The sequence below is a fragment of the Vespa crabro genome, chromosome 2 (genome assembly GCF_910589235.1).
Source record: "Vespa crabro chromosome 2, iyVesCrab1.2, whole genome shotgun sequence".
Lineage (NCBI taxonomy): Eukaryota > Metazoa > Arthropoda > Insecta > Hymenoptera > Vespidae > Vespa > Vespa crabro.
The window spans coordinates 13,138,781-13,161,700 of record NC_060956.1 but is presented as its reverse complement, the minus strand read 5'-3'; the positions used below and the strand labels follow the sequence as shown (position 1 = coordinate 13,161,700).

The 22,920-nt window shown below is 28.7% G+C and overlaps 6 protein-coding genes across 14 annotated transcripts; 3 read left to right on the top strand and 3 right to left on the bottom strand.

The window, feature by feature from the left end:
* The first annotated feature begins 6,536 nt into the window (after positions 1 to 6,536).
* On the top strand, positions 6,537 to 7,934 carry LOC124422008 (chymotrypsin-2). Its single transcript, XM_046957867.1, has 5 exons — positions 6,537 to 6,709; positions 6,874 to 7,021; positions 7,146 to 7,395; positions 7,471 to 7,608; positions 7,712 to 7,934. The coding sequence occupies exons 1-5, from the start codon at positions 6,658 to 6,660 to the stop codon at positions 7,850 to 7,852; spliced, it is 729 nt and encodes a 242-aa protein (XP_046813823.1). The 5' UTR covers positions 6,537 to 6,657; the 3' UTR covers positions 7,853 to 7,934.
* On the bottom strand, positions 6,949 to 12,130 carry LOC124422002 (transmembrane protein 39A). Of its 7 annotated transcripts, none has more exons than XM_046957857.1 (9): positions 11,967 to 12,127; positions 11,489 to 11,839; positions 11,227 to 11,366; positions 11,057 to 11,155; positions 10,784 to 10,893; positions 10,466 to 10,713; positions 10,175 to 10,396; positions 9,851 to 10,081; positions 6,949 to 7,074 (listed from the first exon to the last, which is right to left on the bottom strand). In XM_046957857.1, the coding sequence occupies exons 2-9, from the start codon at positions 11,804 to 11,806 to the stop codon at positions 7,042 to 7,044; spliced, it is 1,401 nt and encodes a 466-aa protein (XP_046813813.1). In that variant the 5' UTR covers positions 11,807 to 11,839; positions 11,967 to 12,127; the 3' UTR covers positions 6,949 to 7,041. The 7 variants fall into 7 exon arrangements, with proteins under 7 accessions (XP_046813813.1, XP_046813815.1, XP_046813810.1 ...); XM_046957859.1 differs by lacking the exon at positions 6,949 to 7,074 and adding an exon at positions 7,758 to 8,000; XM_046957854.1 differs by lacking the exon at positions 6,949 to 7,074 and adding an exon at positions 8,039 to 8,247 and having other exon boundaries at positions 10,784 to 10,890; positions 11,967 to 12,130.
* Positions 12,131 to 12,265: 135 nt separating this feature from the next.
* Positions 12,266 to 15,276, top strand: LOC124422005 (zinc finger protein 37 homolog). 2 transcript variants are annotated; one of them, XM_046957862.1, is made up of 3 exons: positions 12,266 to 12,536; positions 12,704 to 12,944; positions 13,242 to 14,465. In XM_046957862.1, the coding sequence occupies exons 2-3, from the start codon at positions 12,708 to 12,710 to the stop codon at positions 14,166 to 14,168; spliced, it is 1,164 nt and encodes a 387-aa protein (XP_046813818.1). In that variant the 5' UTR covers positions 12,266 to 12,536; positions 12,704 to 12,707; the 3' UTR covers positions 14,169 to 14,465. The 2 variants fall into 2 exon arrangements, with proteins under 2 accessions (XP_046813818.1, XP_046813819.1); XM_046957863.1 differs by having other exon boundaries at positions 12,271 to 12,536; positions 12,720 to 12,944; positions 13,242 to 15,276.
* A 176-nt stretch (positions 15,277 to 15,452) lies between these two features.
* LOC124422007 (8-oxo-dGDP phosphatase NUDT18) lies at positions 15,453 to 18,948 on the bottom strand. The gene is made up of 4 exons (XM_046957865.1): positions 18,692 to 18,948; positions 17,851 to 18,394; positions 16,983 to 17,088; positions 15,453 to 16,224 (listed from the first exon to the last, which is right to left on the bottom strand). The coding sequence occupies exons 1-4, from the start codon at positions 18,789 to 18,791 to the stop codon at positions 15,985 to 15,987; spliced, it is 990 nt and encodes a 329-aa protein (XP_046813821.1). The 5' UTR covers positions 18,792 to 18,948; the 3' UTR covers positions 15,453 to 15,984.
* Positions 18,949 to 19,068: 120 nt separating this feature from the next.
* LOC124422003 (membrane-bound transcription factor site-2 protease) lies at positions 19,069 to 21,108 on the top strand. Of its 2 annotated transcripts, XM_046957861.1 has the most exons (7): positions 19,069 to 19,296; positions 19,365 to 19,530; positions 19,609 to 19,643; positions 19,741 to 20,091; positions 20,164 to 20,322; positions 20,392 to 20,649; positions 20,725 to 21,108. In XM_046957861.1, exons 1-7 carry the CDS (start codon positions 19,222 to 19,224, stop codon positions 21,091 to 21,093), a joined length of 1,413 nt encoding a protein of 470 aa, XP_046813817.1. In that variant the 5' UTR covers positions 19,069 to 19,221; the 3' UTR covers positions 21,094 to 21,108. The 2 variants fall into 2 exon arrangements, with proteins under 2 accessions (XP_046813817.1, XP_046813816.1); XM_046957860.1 differs by having other exon boundaries at positions 19,365 to 19,643.
* On the bottom strand, positions 21,053 to 22,297 carry LOC124422010 (transcription initiation factor IIA subunit 2). The gene is made up of 4 exons (XM_046957870.1): positions 21,912 to 22,297; positions 21,639 to 21,743; positions 21,427 to 21,556; positions 21,053 to 21,356 (listed from the first exon to the last, which is right to left on the bottom strand). Exons 1-4 carry the CDS (start codon positions 21,981 to 21,983, stop codon positions 21,325 to 21,327), a joined length of 339 nt encoding a protein of 112 aa, XP_046813826.1. The 5' UTR covers positions 21,984 to 22,297; the 3' UTR covers positions 21,053 to 21,324.
* Positions 22,298 to 22,920: the final 623 nt, after the last annotated feature.

Here is a 22,920-nt window from a genome sequence, read left to right as displayed (position 1 = left end):
CACATTTACATGAAAAATGCAACGTATTCTATTGTTTCATCTTCTGCTCCAAAATCTTCTCTATCGGTTCGATATAATTCCTAATAGAGTTAATGGACAGACACTCTCTAGTCTCAGGTACGAAACGATCTCCCTTTACTTTCTATCATTATTCTTCTTGATGCTAATCAGCACATGTCGTTCCCGTAACTGGCAGACAAAAACCTAGCAGTGAGATTCCCAATGGGCTTAGAAGCTGTTGACGACAAATCGAGGGTTAAAATACTATCGGTAAATAGCGACGTCGATGTGAGGGGTAAATCGTCTATCAGATGGCACGAGGGATTATAACCCTAATTTTGGCTATCCGCATGACACTGCACTTTAAACGGAACGTGAACCATCGTGTCTGTCTCCCTACGATGGGACAATTATCAATTCGAGCTTCGGGGAGGGATATTCGAGTATCATCGGTTTAGATAAAAAGAATCTAAAAGTAATTAGAATAATCATCGAATAATAAAAAATAAAATAAGTGAGTATATAATTTTTATATAAAATAATTGTAATAAAAAATAAAAGTATTTTGACAAAAAATAAAATAATATACATTCGATGATAATAAAGATCATTTTCGATATAATGCCGTTATTAATCACAAGTCTGAAACATTATCAAAGGTTCAAGACACAATCATTAGATGAACCTTTGTAAGAAGGATCCCAAAAAGAGAGAAATCGCGCAACGTTTCCGTCCAAGAATGCCTTCTCTTCGCGGTCCGATCATCACTCACTCGATAATACTCGTGATTTTCATTAATTCAACACATAATAGCACTCTTTCGATTAGATTAACTCATTGTAACTTTCAGTGCGTAAAGCGATCAAAGTCATTCCTATCGCGGTCGAAAGTCATTCCATAAATTATTTCGCGCGGATACTCTCTTGAAACGTATCTTCCGTAATTACACGTGCTCTCGGAACAAACTCAAAAAATTAAAGGGGACGAAGAAAAAAGTCATTGTGATCTTCAATATCTATGAGAAATCCTGCTCATATACGAACGTGGGAAAAAAAATAATTTTTTCTTTTTCGATAATGCGAAACTCGGAATCACTCTTACGTACCTATTCTCGCTGCATACCTCATAGCCCAGAAGATAATTATAGTTTCTCCATCAAAGCAAGAATTTCCGAGATTTTTGTGTGCTGAATATCTGCGTGCTTTTCTATGTTAACAACAGAGGAAGAAAGGAAGAGAGAGAGAGAGAGAAAAGAGAGAGAGATAAAAAGAGAGAGAGAGAGAGAGAGAGAGAGAGAGAGAAAAGAGAGAGAGAGAGAGAAAAGAGAGAGAGAGAAAAAGAGAGAGAGAGAGGGGGAGGGAGAAAGAAGAAGAACGGAAAGTCGAAATTGTGGGTGGTTGTCGGCGTTAAGAGCGAGAAACGAGCACGAAGTGAGAGAGGAAGAAAGGAAGGAGGTGGACTCTAGATTTACCCAAAGTAAAGGGTTCGTTGAAAGAGAAGAGAAATTAACGGACCGCTCTCGAGACTTTCGTGTTTCTCGGGATACCTCCGAGAACCCGTAGATCATGATAATTGTGAGAACAATTCATCAGGTAAACTTCACGCTAAGCGATCCTCGATTCGTGGGCATAGCGCCAATCTATGTCGATCCTATTAATCACGATTTATGTATCTTCAAGAAAATTCACCATCTAGCTGATTTACAAAATACATTTTGATATTTTGAAAATGTTGTACAGCCTAAAATAAAACTGTAAAAGAGTTGTTAATTTAAATATGTTTTTCATTTAAAAATAATATAGACGGCAAATCATTCTATTTTCAAATGCACAATGTTTTATTAAAAACATGAAAGCAAATAAAATTTTATGCATTTTATTTATCAATATATTTGGAATCTAGACACGTTTGATAATCAATACTTTAAATATTTATTAGAATATAATACGTACTTGATAAGATCATAAATAGAAATAATATAGTTTTTTTTACCGATATTTTCTCTCAAAACGAACACTTGATCAATTTGATTTCTCCCATTTTCCTTCGAATCTACACTGATATCAACTGCGTTTCTTTGTTCTTTAAAACGTTAACGAGAAAAAGAATCTTTTGAAAAGAATGCTCGAAGACACCGCATTGTGAATCGTGGGAGAGTTACGCGTTCGAAAAACGTAAGCTGCCGATTTGGACACTCTAAGTGTAACCCTAAAACTTCGAGAGGCAACGAATGGAAGAATGTATAATTACGGGGCATAAAAGTAAAGCATCGGGCCCACTCGACGCAAAGCATGAACTCGTGCTGAGTTTTGCCGTTGCTCGGCGCACCCACGACTCGGCATCCAGGAAGATTCCCATCGATTTCTCGAGAAAGAAAAAGGAGAGTCTTTTGACCTCAGTAAAGAATCGTTCAGTAATTTTTTCAAGAACGATTATCAAAAAAAATTTGATGCACAATAAATCAAAAAACTTTACGTCACTTTCTCTTTCTCTCTCTCTCTCTCTCTCTCTCACATACTCTCTTTCTCTCTCTCTCACATACTCTCTTTCTCTCTCTCTCTCTCTCACATACTCTCTCTCTCTCTCTCTCTCTCTCTCTCTCTCTCTCTCTCTCTCTCTCTCTCTCTCTATTTCTTTCTTTTCGTTTCAAAAAATCATAACATTCACGCTCGCGACTTCTCTTCGTCCCGATTCTTTTTTCTATCTGATTAAATTCTATATTCTTTTTTTCTCGATCTGCTTGAAATTTCTTACGATTTCACATGATACATGAAACGAATTTTTGTGTCTTTCCTGCGACCTCTAATTTCATAAGGCAATTTTTCAAATCCGAGAAAAATCGACATACTTGATCGAGCGTTGTTATTATTACATTGGAATCAGCATCTGTCGTATCGAGACGCTAACTCGGTTATGCCTGCCGCATATCAAATCGTTCTGAGCATGGTTCATTTTTAGCCACGAGATAATGCGATTTGTATATGTGGAAATAGAAAGAGAAAGAGAAAAGAGGAGCAAAATAAGAGATGGAAAGAGAGAAAAGGAGAGCAAAATGAAAGATAGAAAGAGAAAGAGAAAGTATATGTCTGGTGGGATAATACCGATGATGAAGAGTCTATTCCCTGGTGTGATAGAACAAATGATATGCATATGTAAATACACGGTGACCGTGCATAATCGGATTTAAATCCGTAGAAAATACGGTTAATCGCGAAAGATTGTGAGAATCTTTCCCAGCAAAAAGATTCACTGATCTAACGATACTATATTCACGGATTCGTATAGTAAACCTACGTAATTCATAGTCACAGGTAAATTGTTTTAATTTCGTCGATGAAAGCGAGCAAAGCGATCGCGTGCGTCTATCGAAAGCACGTACTTAATTAGAAACGCACGCATCGTTTCGTGCTCACGATATTGTTATGACCTAATTATTATCTGTGTTCTCATCCGTATTACGTTACCGTAAAGTTTCTGCTTTAAACGAATTGCGTAGATATATATACTATCTATGTCTATTCGCGCTTATCGATAACAAATCGTTCGTGTTGCTGAAATAAATCGAGCGTATACGTTACGTTTGATTTAACGCAATGATTTCCAAGATATTTACCTTTTGCAATATATTAAATGAGAAGTTTTAAATTCGACGCTGAAAATGATATAGGTACATATATATATGTATGTAGGTATCCTTTTTTTCTTAAGAGAATCCTCATCGTTTGGCGTATTTGCCTCGTATTCATGTAAGCAAACAATGGAAATGTACGACATGAATTCTCATTCGAGATGGATACGAAAGAATACGGTAGAATTTGTTTGAATATAGTGGAATATGTCATGGCACGTCGGAGAATAATCCAAACGCATCCGATTCTATCTCACGACCGGTTAGTAAAGCTTCCATCGATGCGTCGGAGAGTAGGATGATCTTGTTAACAGGATCAAGACTTACGCTAGTCGAAGGGTTCTTGTTATTCGCGATTGTTTCCTCTCTTGATCCTCAGGGATCTTGATCCCTCACATAGTCAATGAGACGCGATGCTCCTATAACTCGAACTCGTTTATTTGTGGAATAATCAACGAAATAAATTATTTCTCATCTCGAACTTCTTTTTTTGTTGAATATTTTGCTTCCCCCTCCCCACTAAAATGGCTGACGATTGGCGATTTATTTCATACTCGTGTACGCATATGATATGTCAACGGGAAACATTTAATTAAAATTGCCACGCATGAGACGTAAAATAATTAATTACAAATGTTCGCTCTTTGAAGGATATACTTTAGAGATTGAAATTAATATTTCATAGTATTTATATTATACATTTGAAGTATAGCAATATAACTTTAATGAGCTTTTAATGACTTCGCATGGTAATATCAATAACTGAGTACTAATGACGAACAAAATGATTCTTTATAATACATATATCCCAGTTTATTTTTCTCTCGTAAGATATAGAAAAAAGTCAATATTTCTTTCTCTTAGCTCTAGCTCTCTTTTACCGTCGACTTAATGATTTGCAAACATCGTCTCTCAACTTGTTTCATTCATAACAAAGTTTTTGCTAGGCACGTTATACGAGAACAAGGCCAGTCACTTTAAGGAAGTCGAAAAAAATGAAAATAAAGGAGACTCTCTTATCAAAGAAAAACTACCTGTTCATCTTCGCAATAAATAATTAATATAAATAAGATTTATATAAATGAAAAATATAAAAAGATAAACGAAAGAATATGCATAATTCCTTATTATCAATACGCTGTATACATTAAAAGATTAAGTTTTCTTAAATTTAAATAAAGATCATTGTTCTTTTGTATTACCAAAAATATTTTTAATTTAAATAATAAAGAGAGAAAAACGAACATTGTGCCATCTAGTGATCAACAAAATGAAGAATAATTTGTATTTCATATTTCAGTCGTCAAAATTGGAAAAATTATTAATCAAACAAATTATATTTTGTTGTTTTCTTTAACTTTTTGTAACTTTTAATTTTACATATCATATATATTCAAGAAATTAAAATATTGATATAATTGCCTATGTGTAATTAAATTTGATGAAACGAGTACACGAAATAAGATAGGAAAACTTTATTTTGCTATACTTATATAAGAAGAAAACTTACTTATACACTTATTTTCACTAATTTTCCATAATATTAATATTTATTAATTTATTAAAATTAATTATTAAAATACCAAATAGTAAGAAAAAAAAACAGGAAATAAATAAAAAACTTGTTCAGATAAGTAGAGATCTAAGTTATCAAAAGTATTCATTTAATAAATTTCAACAAGATCCATTAAGAATGTCGGTTGATTGATCTTACATACTAAGAACAATATTTATATTTATAAAAAATCTTATTAATATCAAACAAAAATATCATATTATCTAAAAAAAAAAAGTAATTTATTTATATATCGACAAGTCATTCCGATATAAAAACTCAATTATCTATAGATAAAATCTTGATAAAAATAAAAAACCATAGTATCAATTGTAGGTACGATCGTATACATTTCTAATTGTTTTTCTTTTTTTTAATTTTTAACGATAAAAAATAAACCAATCTTAACTTTTTAAAAAACATTCATAGACATTGGTCGTAAAGAAAAAGCACGATCTTGCCTTTTAAATAAGAACTACATTAATAACAAACAATATATGAAAAATATTAAATAAATAATGATAAAAAATAATGAAATATTTTTAAAATTTTTATTCTTTAATCACAATTCTAATAACTTAAATAATCTTATTGTTAAAAATCGCCTACACTCAATGACAAGATATAATGATAGCAGCTATGATTTTAATTAATTTTATCTTGCTGCGTTAAAGAGTTCATATCTAAGTCAATATCTTGATTTTTCACGCAATGAATAAATCCATCTTTGTGAAAGATAGACATCAATATGAATAACATACATAAATCGTAACGTATAAGCTTTTGAGTATTGTTTACCAGAAATACAAATCCAATTAAAAGGTCAATATAAATTGTCAAATGCAAATCTACGTAAACGTTGCATTGCCTGAAATAAATATAAATTTTTTATTCACAATTTTTTTTATAATTCTTTTATTAGACGATATTAAAAATAAAATATTTCAAAATCTAAATCGTATTACAAAAGAATGACAGCTACCTAGATTGAAAATTAAAATGATGTACAATAAACATCATAGAATTAAGATATAAATACGAATTTATTTTATTCCAATAAAATAAAATTAGAACATAGAAATTATAAATTAGAAAATAGAATTTAATTAATTCATTCGTAAATCCTCTTTCATGCGAAAGTAAATCAAAACTTTTGATTGATATCATTGTTGTCTTAATTTTTATTCACGTGATAAAAATTATCGATCTGACGTATGAGTACTTGTCGATCAATTGATATATTTAATACTTTTTATCTCTGGAATCCCTCAAGGATGGGATAACTTCCGTACTTTCCAAGTCCAACGTCATTGTACCCATTGTCACACAGCTACTTGTCGATATAATTAATCTCAAGAAATCTGAACTGATTTCAGAATGGATTAATTAAATTTATGTCTCTTCGCAATGGCTACTTGAAAAACGTGTATATATACTGAAGAAAACACTGACGATCATCAATAACCGCATCACCATGCAGGCTTTAACTACTTTGTTAATTCTTTTTCTGGCAACCGCCGCTTACAGTAAGTACAATAAATAAGTATATATATATTATTGCTTTTTTACATTTTACACAATTTTTATAATTACAAAATGCCTTTAAAATAGAGGAAAACGTTCTTGTCAAGCAATAATTATTCTCATTTGTGATGTAATTTATATATAATTTTCTATATAATTCTCTAAGGTGTACCAACTGGCCGTATCGTCGGTGGTACTGATGCACCACGGGGTAAATACCCATACCAAGTATCATTGAGAGCTCCCAAACATTTCTGTGGAGGTTCCATCATAAGCAAACGTTACGTTCTCACTGCGGCTCACTGTCTTGTTGGGTACGTTTATTCAATTTATTTTAATCATCTAATAGCGCAATGAAAGCATAAATCTGTAGAAGAAATATAAATGATAACTCTGTGTCAACAGTAATTTGTAATATTAATACTTTTATTTTTACAGAAAATCGAAACACCAAGTTACTGTCCATGCAGGTAGCGTACTTTTGAACAAAGAAGAAGCAGTTTACAATGCAGAAGAATTGATTGTCAATAAGAACTACAACTCTATTAGACTTATCAATGATATTGGTCTAATACGTGTGTCGAAAGACATTTCATACACTCAATTAGTGCAACCAGTAAAACTACCAGTCAGTAACACTATTAAAGCTGGAGATCCAGTTGTTTTGACCGGCTGGGGAAGAATATATGTGAGTAATCAATAAAATAATAATTTCTTACTTCTATTTCATCAAGGAATGATCTAATTTTTTTCTCCATTATAGGTGAATGGACCTATCCCTAACAACCTCCAACAAATTACTTTGTCCATTGTAAACCAACAAACTTGCAAATTCAAACACTGGGGATTAACTGACAGCCAAATTTGTACTTTTACCAAACTGGGTGAAGGAGCTTGCAATGTAAATATAACGTTCAGATTGACTTTTCGATTCCATTACACATCATTATTCTTTCTCAAAAATAATGAAAGATAAAAATCATTTATTTAATCTATCTGTACAGGGTGACTCCGGTGGTCCACTTGTAGCCAATGGTGTCCAAATTGGTATTGTATCTTACGGACATCCATGCGCCGTTGGATCCCCAGATGTCTTTACCAGAGTCTATTCTTTCCTTGATTGGATTCAGAAAAACCAATTATAAACGAAGATTAATTATAAACAATGTTCTAATTACCTTTTGTTACTGTTAAATAAAATGACGACTTATGGTACTTCATAAGAAATTAAGTCTTATTTCGATTTAATCCTTATCTTCACGTTCATTCCATCTTAATTTACTATTTTAATATCTTTGTAACAACAAAATGAAATATAATGATGTAATTTAAAGCAACATTTTATCTTAATAAACTTCTATTGTTTTCGTATTGATGTCTTTTCCGTGAGATAGATATTTTTGTCAATGATAATGAGGACTAGCATTATCAATAAGTAATAACGAATATAGCATTGGAACTTGAACATTTCTAAACATTTCTTTAGACAATCCTTAATTTTCGATAATCGATCGAAATCAACAAAAATTGTCCATATAATCTGCAATCAGTATGTTCTTTTATATCAAACAGACTTACAATGATATCAATAAGACACTGTTCAATGAGAAGGTCAATGAGAGGAAAGACAAAGTTTACGAAAATAACATCTAAAAATATATATTATAAATAAAGATATTAGTTGTGAATTCTCTCGAAAATTTTACATCTCTGTTGGCTAATTTCATAAACATTGCAAATTCGACTTCATAATTCTTCTAAGTTCTTTATTGATGAAGAATACATTTTGCTTTTCAAATATCCCCATAAAAAAAAAATCAAGGAATTGAAATTGGGAAATCAAGGGTCACACAACTGGTCCACGACATCCAATCCACCTATGACTAAAATGAGCCTGATTCGTAAACTTTGGTAAATATTTTGAAACAGCACATGAAGGAGAACTCTCCGATTAGGAAACTTTTCCATCAAGAAATCCAAAGACATCAAGTTGCTAACAACTGACTAATTGTCGTTGTAATTTTAGAAATTAAATGAGGACATTTAGAACATGGTTTATAGATACTAAGGAAAACATCGTAGTAAGTCAATCATGATACTAACATACAAAAATGTTTATATCTCATAAACGGTTAATTTTTCTACCTGTGTTTACTAAGACTTCTTTACTCAGTATAGTGTGTTATATGTATTGTATAAATATTAAATACTTTTTCTTAAACACCTTGTATATATATTAATTTTTTTCGTCATTACTTACTAATAATCGTAATACAAATGTATCATTATTTATTAAATGAAAAAAACATGATTCTATGAAAAATGATGGTCATTATTATTATGAAATAATAATTATTTATTAGGAAAAAGAAAATGTTAATTATTATTAATAAAAAGCAAACATTTGTTAATACATCCACTTTCAATAACAGTTAGTATTTTACTTTCTTATACCTGTTGATCTTTTGTTTACTATTACTAATTAAAATACTTCTTTACTGAATAATTACTCAAAATTTACAAAACATATTTATTTATATTCTTTATATTTTTATATTTATAATAAAAGTTATTTATTAAGTATTATAAAGAACTAAATAAAGATACAAGATACAAACTAAAAAACCGAATCTTGATGGTTTTTCCAAATAAATACGAAGTATGTAATATCAACGATACGTTAAGTGTATTGCAAATAAGTGATCAAGTGATTAGTGAATTAGAAATATCTATCAGAACGTCTTTTGATAGCTAATCTAATATTCCTTGTCTTAAGAGACACTTAACTCTTGCATTAAAAATTTCCCATTTCAAGTTTCAAATATAAAGGTATTGCACGCTTTATTTTATTAATAAATCAATAGATCGAATCCCGATAAAATGTTATTTTTTAAATTCATTAAATCAGTTCGATCACCTTTGTATATTTACATATATATATTATTAATGTTAATTATCATTAACATATTTTATTAATGACAATTATTTTTGATAAAACTATATAAATAATAATTTATTTATAATCGTCAAATTTTCTTAATTCTTTTTCCAAATATTAATAATTCCTTTTCTTAATTTTCTTAATGTTAATAAAACTTAAACATTAGTTTCGCATTCGTTTATTGAGTATTAGAATTAATTACCATTTGACATTTTTCTTGTATGATTTGTTCAGCACGATACACCTTCCAGCAAACAAGGTAATCTCTGGTTACTTTAAATAAGGTGTAATAATTGATTACAAGTAACAACGTCATTGATAGTACTTGATACCATTCTGTTGTGCGTATTAAAATAAATAATTGTGCCCCCACGAGTAGAAGTTGAAGACCCAACAAAGAACATAGAAGTATTGTAGGATTGCTAAATAAGGTCTATGTGAAAGGTAAATTACAAATATATTTGAAATAATCCTGTATATTTTCAAAATAATTTAATAAAAAGCAATGAAAACAATTCCTACTTACATGAAACCTACAATGATTTCGATTTCCTGGTTCCGCAGCAGTACAAAGGCCATCCGAGCGATATATTTCTTTATTATATTTTACAACCGATCCATGGGGCCATAGAACCGCATCATTCCACACTTGCGCATATGTATGGTTATTATGATTCTCAATTTTTATCCAACGCCCTAAATGTAGGGCTGCTCTATGTAGTACATCGCAATACCTAGATTTAATAATCAGTCGTAACATCAAAAGATTAGTACAAGTCTATTCAAAAAAAATTCATTGTTACTTTATATACCTTACTGGATAAGCTTGTGCGAAGTGAGCACTTATTCTTCCAAGCCAAAACAGCACAACATATTGTACTACCCATGGCACATTGAAATGTAGAGATTGTGGTACAAATATGATAGGAGCGATACCACAGACATAAGCGGTACTACTTGACGCAAATAATGCTCTTTTCAATCGACGATTAAAGTCTGTACTGAAGGTAGAAACTTCAGCTCTGATTGCTGATGCGCTTAATGAACAGTTATGTAAAGGTGTATCTGTATAAAAGCTTTAAAATTTTACTGTCTTATCAAGAAAATTATAAATTTAAAGTATCAAATAACATACCCAACAAATATTTCATTCTTTTATCTTCTTTTACATGTCGAGGTGCTGCTGACATATCAAAGAAAGGTGATATACTGACACCAAACATTAAAAAATATACAAATACACTTCTGAAAATAAGTAATTGTGTGTATGTGCGCGCACACATGTGTGTGTATATTATATATTTTATATATATATATATAAAATAATATATAATATATAATATATTATATATACACACACAAAATGCCATAACAAGTTACTAAAAATAAAGTTACAAAAAATACTAACGGATAACATAAATAAAAAATTTTCATTATATTGTGCCTTTCTGCCATATGATATAAACACCAAAGTAATATGCTCAGAACTATAGATAACAAAATTATCCTAAAATATAAAGTATTCATTATATATTCAACCTTACAAAAATTAAATTAATTTAATTTACTCTATTATACCTCATTAATTTTTGAGCGATGTGAAACCAACGAGTTGGAGATGAAACATCAACAAATCGTCGTAACAATGTATAAACAAATCTTCGTGTTACCATAGTAATAATAAATGTAAGAAGATAAGGATCTATAAGATAAAAATTCTGAAACAAAGTATGCATAATTGTAACTATAATAAGATTATATATTAATACACTACAATATTTTGAGTAATATATTCATTGCATTATGAAAGAATTTAAAATATTTAATCAAAATAGCATACCATACTATATGAATTATATGAATGAGATAACCACCAGACAGTCCTATACAGATTTAATAATTGTAAACATGCAGCAACAATTGACACAACTAATGATAAGGCTTCAAATGTTAATGGTCCGTCTACTGGTACCATTGGAATAGGTACATGTTTTGGTGCTAATAACTTTCCATAATTATCATCTAGTTTTTTTTCATCTCCTCCACTTCCAACTATTCTATCTCCGCTATTACTTCTTCCAGTGGGTGAAGCAAGACTAAATTGTGATTTACCAGTCGGAGCACTCCGACCACTAGCATTACGACGTCCACTAGGCATAATACAAAAAATCACATATCCAATACTTTATATCTGAAATAATAATTACACAAACATTAAACTTTCTTATTATATTCATTTAAACATTGGATCTATATTGTTATATATTAAATATACATAAACATTAAGAATACTATAAATATAAACAGAATTTTCTTACTATTTTTATGTATTTTCCAATATGTGTTGTTTAATTAAGCTATTTTGCCAAAACATGGATTTTATTAAATGTCCATTTTAAACTTATTATTTAACGTCATCTACCTTATTATTTACACTGATCATCGAATATTTAACACGAAAATAACTAAAAGTACTAACCACAAAGTAAATAGAATATAGATACACCTATAAAATTTGTATGTTTTCATATAAAATTTCAAATCGTTCAAATATTGTTAGAGGTCGCTGAAATCTAATAGCAATGTTCATGTTGCTGCCAGAATGAGTACATTGGAAATCTTATAGTATATATACTTATTGATATTAAGAAAGCAGACAAAGAGATTGGATATACCTTGTAATGGATCCATGGATGAATCTTACAGTGACTGGTAACAGTAGTCACAATTATTTTATGATAAAAATTAAGAATGGAAGATTATTACCATATTCACTCTATCCATCGAATCTGTCATATTTAATTAGTTATTAATGTTTGAGTAAGTAAGTGCTAAAATACTGTGCAGTATTGGTTTTGAACTTCAAGGAACATTTATTAAGTGAAAGTGTGAGTATTTTTTATGTATGTTTTTTTTTAAACTTATATTTTACTTAATAATACCTTATTGCTGATGTTTAAATCTTTTTCATTTAAAGTCCCAGAAATATTAATTTTTATGTGCATAGCTATAATAAATTTGCTATCTATTTCAGATGTCAAAAAATATATTTTAGAAATATGTATTTACAGATGTTTAGTCCTATACCAATAAAGTACGAATATGTAGGAGGAGAAGATGTCAGTAGAAATGGTAGGATTGATACTTCAGATAATTCTAAATATCCTTTGTTTATCAATCAAGATCCTGAGTGTAGATATCGTCAGTTACCACAATTTTGGGATTATGCACAATCATCTGTAAATCTTCCTCAAAAAGATGAAACTTACAACTGTCAGGATCTGCTTCAAGTACAAGTAAATAATCATTATAATTGTAAAGGATACCTATTATAATATAACTATTATATTACGCAATATATAATAATGACTATTTTTTTCTTCTAAAAATAAGAATTTGACTGTACTTATATCATACGATAAAAAAATTTCTTTGACTTGGAAACAGATACATAATTTATGTTACATCAAGTACAACTCATTAACATCATGTCAACATATCAACATTTATTTTTCAATGATTCTTGAATCAGCTGGTTGTTATGTTGATATTACAAGAAAAGCTACAAAAAAAAAAACATGATATTATTTTAGGAAACTGGTTCTTTAACATATGTGAAAGATTACTTCCATCATGGCATATTATTTCAACTTAACCAACATCAAGAGGAAGCTGCTACACAAACTCAATTTTCTGATCAGAGCCAACAGAATTTATCAGATGAAACACAATCAACACAAGGACTACAATATTCGCAACAGTCTAAAAGTGTTAATCAAACTACAACAACTGTACAACCAATTCCATCTATGAAACATAATCGTCCAGGAAGACCTCCAAAGAGTTCTTCTGAAACTACAGTGACAAAGAAATTAAAGTGTCAGTGTGAAATTTGTTTCAAAGAATTTGGACACAAGAGTAATTTATTTATTCATATGAGAACTCATAATGGGGAAAGACCTTATAAATGTAATCAGTGTGAAAAATGCTTTACACATAGTGGAAATTTAGCGATACATATGAGGACTCATTCAGGCGAAAGACCATATGGTTGTCAAATATGTGGTAAAATGTTTAGTCACAGTGGAAATTTATCTACACACTTGCGTACTCATTCAGGGGTAAAACCCTACAAATGTTCTGTATGTGGTAAAGAATTCAGACATAGTGGGAATTTATCAATACATGAAAGAATACATTCTGGAATTAAACCATTTCAATGTAAAGTCTGTGGCAAAGATTTTTATCATAGTGGAAACTTAACAACTCATATGAAAAAACATACAGTAAACATAAATACGAATGTGGAAATTTGTGACAATGGTACAAAGCAAATGCAAAATACAAAAGATCATGATGATGTTCCTCATTCAAATTCACTAAATAATGTAACACTGACTTCACAGATAAGTGATATTGAAATAATACACCATACAGTTAATGTGGTTCCTGTAAAAAATGAATGTATTGATGAGCCTAGATCAGATAATACTTTAATATCAAAACCAACGACTACATAAATTCTTAAAGAAAAAAGAAAACTATATTATGTATAAAATTGAAATTTTAATAATATTATATCTATATATAAGAATTCTCTTTCAGTGTGTGTATGTGTGTGTGTGTGTGTGTGTGCGTGCGTGCGTGCGTGCGTGCGTGCGTGCGTGCGTGCGTGCGCGCGTATGTGTGTATTATATATATATGATTTATATAACAGAAAGCTCAATATGAGATGTATCTAAAAAGGAATGAGACTGGTTCTGTAAAAATGTTTATATGTCATTTAATTAAAAATGTACATTATCTCCTTCAAAATAGTTCCCTTGAAAAGTTATACAATGCCAGAGGCATTGCTTCCATTCCTGAAAATAGTGCTGAAACACTTCTACTAAACTGCTTTCAATTAGTCAGTTATAACCTTTTGAATGTTGTCCACAGTTCCAAAGTGATATCCCTTGGGATGGCTTTTGATTTTCTTGAAAAAAAAAAAAGTCACGAACTCAAATCAGAAGAGTATGGAGGTTGTGGAACCACAGAAATATCTTTGTTGGGCAAAAACTCATTTATAGCAGAGATGTTTTGGAACCAATTTGGCACAAATCTTTTGCATGCACAAATTCTAAATCAAAAAGTCAACAATTCAATAATTTAAATTTAAATTTAACTCGTCATCAATCATTCTAACTGTCAAACGATGATCAGATCTTTGAGAGCTTTTACTTTTGCAACATTTCTCTTAATTTTTGAAGTCCAAGGTTTTCCAGAACGAGTTTCATCTTTTACAGTTTCGAGACTATCTAAAACTGCTTTGTGCTACCTAAAACTTGTGCCTTGAATAAAGCTTCATTTTTGTAAGCTAATTTCAATTTATTTTATAAACGTTTCTGTTGTATTGTTTAACACAAAATTAATCGATTTCTACGAAATCATTCGTGTTAGCTAAATCAAGTTGAAACTGATACAGAAAGAAGACATACATCTCACAATAATGTTTCAATATTTATAGTGTTGCCAATTCCGAAGAACCGAGATCAGTCTCATTATTTTTTAGACACACCTTGTATATATGATTTTAACACAAAGATCTTTTATATTATTATAAAAATACATTTTTATAAATATTTGAAAGCTATTGTAATATGAAATCTTTTTTAAAATGTATATTTATGACATTGATAATTAACGAAAACCTCAACATACTATTCTATGAATTTTTGTTTTATCTAATTTTAACTTATACTACTAATTGCAAATATATAATAGTATATATCTCTTATTGTCTAAAAATAAACTTTTATAAAGCATTTCTTTTATAAAATATTTATTTATATTAAATATAACATTCACAAAATTGCTTATAAAAGATATAAGTAATGCTTTGCCTAACATATGTATATAAGTTAACAAGAATTGTAATTTCATATGTTTGCACTTATAAAACAAACCAATTTAATAAATACTATAGCATGCGATCTGTATTACTATGTAAGATTTCAATTTTCACATTAGATATATTCTTGAAATAAATAATCATTTTGATTAAGAATTATATTTTCAATTTGGACAAATTCACTAAAGATGTTTAAATATAATTAAAAAATTAATACAAGAATCAAGTACTGAATATAAATAATACAATTAGAAAGTAAAATACTTGTAATCTGTGTTAGCAAAATTATGGTATATAACTTCCTTAATAATTGTTGGCCTATAACGTTAAATTGTCAATAAAATCATTGGTATAGACTAGGTATAATGTAAATAAACAATTTTTCATACATTATAATGCATTTACTGAAGATGAATGTTATTATTTGGTAGTATAAAATGTGGAAATTAACGTACCACATTTAATGGCACGGTCATATTTCGTGGTAAACGAGTTGTAATAGCTTCTGCTGTATTTTCTGAGGCTTGGTACCAAAAGTATTTTCCAATAACGGGTACTTCTTCTACCGGTAACTTAAAAGACACTAATAATGACAAACAAAGACCATCTCCATCATGATTTCCACTAAACTCAACCAATAACAATCCATGTGGTTTATGAGGTGCCACGTCTGTCCCAAAGATTTCCTACATACATAATTAATGATTCTTTGTTATATATAAGCCAAGTACATATATACATCTAATTTTTTTTACACGATTATTTTATACATAATTTCGAAATAACACAGTTTAGAAAACAAAGAATTTTTACATAGTATATTCTGATTCAAGACGTTTCAAATAGTGTTTATTTTTAAAATTTTGGTTTTAATTCAGTTAAATAAAATATTTCCATTATAATTATTATTTTCTAGAACGGTGCATATGTACTTAAACTATTTAAATTTGAATTTTGGAGAACTCTCTTGATGATTTAATCTTTTGTCCGTTTTTATGTTATACTGTAAGGATCTAAGTCAAAAAGGGATAAGCTCAAAAGAAAGAATGATAAATAATCGTTACTCAGTTTCTAAAGAGAAAACACTTTAGAATAAAAGTCATCATTAAAATAAAGTATTTCATTAAAATTAAAGAGTTTTATTTATCGTTTGCATATTTTTTGTTTAAAAGTAATGTATTGTTTGTATAGGATTCTCACATCTGGAACTATTCTTCTATTTTTCCATATACACTGATTTCTTTTTCACACACTTTTCATTTACACAAATTTTTCAGGAATAAATCTATTGTGTTAATGAAAAATTAGGTACATTTGTGTGTATGTGTACTTTTATTATATTATATATTATTGCGTTTATACAAATAACAAAAATTCCATTAATACAGATAAAGCAAATTAAAACAATATTTATTATAGATATATATTTAAATTCAGTACTTACAGTCATAAAGTTGTGCAAGGTGGAAAGAAGACTACGATTAGGGTTGATTTCACAAACAGGCAAATGAAGCAATTCTGTATCCAATATAACTACATGTAATTTGTTCCTGTGAATAATATAATTTTTTAAATGTACAAAATATTTGACATTAGTCTTGCATAACAAATAGTGTAATTGTTGAACAATATTTTAGAAAAATGCTAAATACATATCAATTTTTAAGAGTAATTACATATATTATAAGTGTCAAGAATATCTTTCAGCATTTGTAAAAGATCTAATTACACGAGTATTTCTATAAAATTGTAATAGTTTCCAAATAATATTTTGTTTAATCATATAGTTTTTAATTAGTATTTGCAGGTAGCAGAAATATTTATGATTAATTTATTAATACTGAAAGTTAAGCTCTATATAGATAAAAGCATATGACGATGTAATGATTAATATAATTAAAAAATTAATAATGAAGATTCAAGAAAGAACATGCAAACAAAACATCGCATTAGCAATAAAGAATAATTTAAGTAGAATAAAAATAATTTAAATAAATATGAAATAGATAAAAGTAAAAAAGTGCCATGCAAATCATGTGTACCATTTAGTAATTGCAGATTAAGATAAAAACATTCTTAACCTAAGTGCAGATGTATATACATATGTGTATATCACGTTCAATCCAATTAATCCATTGTCCACATTCACAGTCATAATTGGAATATCTTCTTCGTGTTAAAAAAACTATCACCATTGATTCTACTTAAACTGAAAGTGTGAATACTAAATGGAAAAAAAAGCATAGCAGTGATATATTTATAAATGAGTAACTTTTAAATTTGTTGAACTTATTCAATAATAATAAACTTACGTTGCTCTTTTTTTGGCAGTAATAATTATTTGTAATAATAATTTGGAAAGTGGTTTTGATAATGGCATTAAATATGGATGTTGTCGTCCAGGCTTATTCAAAATATAATTTTTGCCTCTTTCTATTAGTGGAATAATATCATTAGATCTAAGTGGTAAATCTTCTATATTATGTACCCAACGTGCTTGTAATGATTCTTCATTTGCTTGATCCGATGTTTTTATATTACCACCAGATATATCACCTATAAAGACAAAGCGAAACCACGAACCGCTTGCACATTCCACTAATATTAATGTTTTAGGTTCTATTATAAGTCCAGTTTCCTCTAAAACTTCTCTTTTCACAGCATCTAATAAATTTTCATTGCGTTCAACTCGACCAGCAGGTAAATACCATTTGCCACTACAGGAAGCCTTTGCTTCTTGCATCATTAATATTTCATTTTGATCATTTATAACTACAGCAGCTACAATATATGTCACAGTTTTTTGACAAATTGGTATATAATTTGTATCTGTAGTAGTATAGACATTTTTTGTACCTACAATACATACATTCAAATAAACATTTTGTACAACAATTCATAACATAATTTACTTATAATAAGAAAGTCATGTTTACATGACTTTTAGTGAAATTTATAATTGAATAGAATAATACAGTACATGTATTATAGAAACATATCTCTAGTACATGTATTACAGAAAATAATTTACTTTATTTTTATATTTTTATACAACCAGTATATTAATGAAACTAATATCAATAAATAATGTTATTTAATGATCAGATATTTCTAAATTGGTATTGATAAATCTTTGGAATATTGCATACTAACCATCCTCTTCATGTTGAACGGTATGTGCAATATACGTGTCATCATTTAAATTTTGTCCCGCAAATAATAATCGAATTTGTTCGTCAAGTTTTTCTGACATCTTATTTATTTGGTAACGATTTAAATATATTTATAACAAATACACTGATTGGTAACTACGATAAGTAAAAATTATTAATTCTAACAAACCCTCGGTGCCATTGTTTTACTTTTTTAAGGTTGTAAACAAAGTGAAAGATGACAGATAAGGATATGATAGAAGTTCTGTAAATTCCTGACTTATTAGTTTAGAAGAAAAATTCCCTACATGAATTAGGCATAGGCAAAACACAACATAGAACAACAACAATAACCTCTGAACATGTCTGAACATTGTGTTGACATAACTTGTCAGGTTAGTAAACCTTTCATATAAAGTTGCATAAAACGCTATGAATTTCAGCAAGTAAAAAAATGTAATTGTTTTAAAGCTCCTTGAAATAAGATTTATACTTTGATATTGAAAATCGAAACATTTAATAAATTAAAGAATGGATATTTTAAATGTATTGATCGTAATTGGTCTTATACATTGTTCGTTATTTTTTTTCGACACAATTTTCAAGGTAAAATGTATAAATATCATTATGAAATATTTTAATAAAATTGATACATAATTCATATATTTGTTTAGACCTGTTCACATTTTCCATACATATATTTTTTAAAAAATACTGGATTAGAAGTTCAGTTAATGCGAATAAAATGGTTTACTACTGTATTCAATCGCAAAATAATCAAATGGGGCATGGATCGCTCCAAATTTTGGACAACATGGTTCAATGTTGGAGCCATAATAAGTATTATTATTTTGCCAGTTGTAATGATTGCAATTTTAAGAGTAACATTTAATATATGGATTGCTGGACCATTTACAGATAATAAAAATACAGCTATATTACTGGAACCAATGGTATTACAAAAATATAATTAATTTATTGTTTATTTTCATTTGATACTATTACTTATGTTTATACATAATTGCAATTTTATTTTTTTATCAATTACAGTTGCCTGGAATTGATATGCCATTTAATGAAATTGGATATTATACAGTAACACTGGTAGTCTGTACCATAGTTCATGAACTTGGTCATGCATTAGCTGCAGTCAGAGAAGATGTACAGTTATATGGCATAGGAATATTATTAGCTTTTACTATACCAATAGCTTATGTCAACATAAATAATGAACAATTTATATCATTGCCATTACGTAATCAATTGAGAATTACATGTGCAGGAGTTTGGCACAACATAATTCTTGCAGCTTTAGCTGCAGTAATTCTTGTGCTTTCAACATGGTTCTGGGCTCCTCTTTATAATCTTTATAGTGGAGTCTATGTAAAAAACATTTTACCTGTGAGTTAAAAGAAATAAAATGATAAATATAGAAATGTTACACTTTTACGCAAATAATTATTTAATTTGTAGAATTCACCTGTAAGAGGTCAAACAGGTCTTTTAGAACATGATATAATATATAAAGTAAATAATTGTCCCATTAAACATAATGAAGACTGGTACCAATGTATATTAAATATTATTCATCAGCCTGCTCCTGGATATTGTGTTAAACAATCTTTTATTCAGGTACTACAAGAATATTCAACAATATAAAAAATTTAATTTCTGTTTACTAATAACTTTGATTTCATTTAGGAATATGACGAATCAGTACCATCTATTCAAAGAAATAATGGAGTAGTAAATTGTTGCACTTTAGATAGCGAGACAACTGGAAGTTTATGCTTTGAATACATAGAAGGGCCACAGGGTGCACCTCTCCATTTACCACCACATTCCTGTCTTCCAGCAAGAACCATGATCAATCAGTCTCAAAACTATTGCCAAGCAAGCCATGAGTGTTCCTCTCAAGATACACATTGTATAAAACCTTCTTTAGATAATGTAACTAAGGTATGTAATATCTAGTTTATTATAAGTTTTTTAAAAAATATTCTATACTTTAATGTTTTTACAATGCTTTTACAGATCGTACACATAAAACGTAAGATGGGAAAAGATGTGTTATTTTTTGGGCATCCAGCTGATATTTACAGAACAGTCGATGTATCAGATTGGGTTCCTAAATACAGTTTTTTAAATCCTAGCATTCCTGAATCTCTAGTTCTACTTTGTAAATATATCACAATGTTTTCAGCTGGATTGGCTGTTATTAATGTGGTACCTTGTTTCTTTTCAGATGGTCAGTACATTATAAATATACTTGCTCTTTATGTATCGGATATAATACCATATAATAGAAATATTAGAGAAGCGTTAACTCTTACAATAACAAGTATAGGTACCATACTTCTTAGCATAAATATAGTGTATTTACTTATTAATAAATTATTGTAATTTGTAACAATTTAATCTTTTTATAATGTTGACGGTAAGGAAGTAAGAGAAGTTTATGCATATTTTGCATTTGCATTGTATTTTCTTCAAATATTTGCTATTGTAAAAATTTTATATATATATATATATATATATATATATATATATATATATATATATATATATATTATTTATAGTACTTAGAAAGCAATAGCAAACGTTTCTTATAAATATGAGATAATCTAATAATCGCTATCGTTTTGCTGCTGCATCTGCATCTAATGCTGAAAAAATTTGAAATACGTTTTAGTAAAAAGAATTTGGAAAAGTTAGTTAAATTATTAACCTACTTACTTTTACCATCACAAGCAACTATTTTTACTTTATCCACTACAGCAATCTCTTGAACCTCTCGAAATTCAACATCATTAAGCATAAATGTCCAAACATTATCACAAAATCTGTAGGTATTTAATTTTCCTGCCTAAAATATAAATAAAAAAAATTCTTTATTTATAGTATTACATACTTATAAAAAATACAGCAATTATCACAATTATTATTACCTTAAATGTAAGTCGTGATTTAACTCTAGTAGCAAGTGCTTGGTTGATAGCTTTGTCAAATTGCAATAATACCTTTATGGCAAGTTGTGGCGTAATTTGTCCATACTAAAATAATATTTTTATTATTACAGTTGCTGTTAACTTCTAACCTAATTTATACTTTATTTATATTTTTATTATGAAAATATACATAAAAAAAACAATATTAAAGATGTAACAAAATATTTTATTATACCTAACCTTAAATATAAAGAATCTCTTACGTATACATACCTGAATCAATTCATCAAGACTTTCTTGTAACGTATTTCCTAACGTTGTGTTTCTATATAACTGATAAGACATCTTATTTCAAAATATATTTAATACAATATAAATGTACAAAATATCTTAATTGAAGACTGAACGTGAAACAGATTATTTGTTGACACTATAAAATCAAGAAAGCATGGCGCATGAATTCTTGTAACCAATTACAATTTTTAGTGGTAAATTCAAAGTTTTTTTATATATTTTAGTCTATATCTTTAGTATTTAATTAATATACTACACTATATTTTTTATAAGTTTACTTATTGTTAGTATTTAATATACTAAAAATATATTGCCTGTACAACGAAACACTAACTAGAGCGAAATGACTAATTTACAATTTCATAGATATTGTAAAGTTATGGCGGCTTGTAAAATAGTTTAATGAACCGTCACTTAAGAGCGACATCTAATTTGAAGACTCTACTTCCGTTGCTCGTTACTTGTTCTTCCTTTTCTGGCTATTGTACTTTGGTATGCTTTGATTCCATGATCAAATTCGTACAACAAACGAATCAATGTTATTATATAATATATTTATACTTACATTTATATATTTAACAAATTATATATGTTCGTTAAATGTGCAGCTTATTAAATGCTACAATACAATCCAATATTATGAATATTTAATTTCATTATACGACAATTCTGTGAAACTGTATCTATTTTCATACTTATCCTAGTAGATCTCAGTCTACTTCCGGTACGTTCCTGTTCCGTGCTTGTGTATATACCAATAATACATAACATTGTAAGGTTATGCTATAAATGTTAATAATAATTCGTAATAAATGTATGATAAACCGAAACAAAAAATATTGCACAGTTTTTCCGTTTCAATATCTTTATTTATTTTCAGAAAAAAAGGAAAAACATTAATTACAAACCTGTATTGTATTAAAAATATAACAAATATTTTCTTACAAATTTATAACCTACGCATTATAAATCACAATACATATCTTAT

Coding starts and splice junctions, on each gene's coding strand:
- LOC124422010 (XM_046957870.1), bottom strand. CDS start 21,983: ATGTCTTATCAGTTATATAGAAACACAACGTTAGGAAATACGTTACAA. Junction 21,557..21,638: donor AATCACGACTTACATTTAAG/GTAATAATAATT, acceptor TTTATATTTTAG/GCAGGAAAATTAAATACCTA. Junction 21,357..21,426: donor AGTTGCTTGTGATGGTAAAA/GTAAGTAGGTTA, acceptor AAATTTTTTCAG/CATTAGATGCAGATGCAGCA.
- LOC124422007 (XM_046957865.1), bottom strand. CDS start 18,791: ATGTCAGAAAAACTTGACGAACAAATTCGATTATTATTTGCGGGACAA. Junction 17,089..17,850: donor ACTGCCAAAAAAAGAGCAAC/GTAAGTTTATTA, acceptor TATTATTCACAG/GAACAAATTACATGTAGTTA. Junction 16,225..16,982: donor CCTTGCACAACTTTATGACT/GTAAGTACTGAA, acceptor TTATGTATGTAG/GAAATCTTTGGGACAGACGT.
- LOC124422003 (XM_046957860.1), top strand. CDS start 19,222: ATGGATATTTTAAATGTATTGATCGTAATTGGTCTTATACATTGTTCG. Junction 19,297..19,364: donor TTTTCGACACAATTTTCAAG/GTAAAATGTATA, acceptor ATATTTGTTTAG/ACCTGTTCACATTTTCCATA. Junction 20,092..20,163: donor ATGTAAAAAACATTTTACCT/GTGAGTTAAAAG, acceptor TTTAATTTGTAG/AATTCACCTGTAAGAGGTCA.
- LOC124422005 (XM_046957862.1), top strand. CDS start 12,708: ATGTATTTACAGATGTTTAGTCCTATACCAATAAAGTACGAATATGTA. Junction 12,945..13,241: donor AGGATCTGCTTCAAGTACAA/GTAAATAATCAT, acceptor ATATTATTTTAG/GAAACTGGTTCTTTAACATA.
- LOC124422008 (XM_046957867.1), top strand. CDS start 6,658: ATGCAGGCTTTAACTACTTTGTTAATTCTTTTTCTGGCAACCGCCGCT. Junction 6,710..6,873: donor TCTGGCAACCGCCGCTTACA/GTAAGTACAATA, acceptor TAATTCTCTAAG/GTGTACCAACTGGCCGTATC. Junction 7,396..7,470: donor CCGGCTGGGGAAGAATATAT/GTGAGTAATCAA, acceptor TCTCCATTATAG/GTGAATGGACCTATCCCTAA.
- LOC124422002 (XM_046957853.1), bottom strand. CDS start 11,806: ATGCCTAGTGGACGTCGTAATGCTAGTGGTCGGAGTGCTCCGACTGGT. Junction 11,367..11,488: donor CATATAATTCATATAGTATG/GTATGCTATTTT, acceptor ACTTTGTTTCAG/AATTTTTATCTTATAGATCC. Junction 8,248..9,850: donor TACAAGAAAAATGTCAAATG/GTAATTAATTCT, acceptor TACTGATTGCAG/ATTATATGGACAATTTTTGT.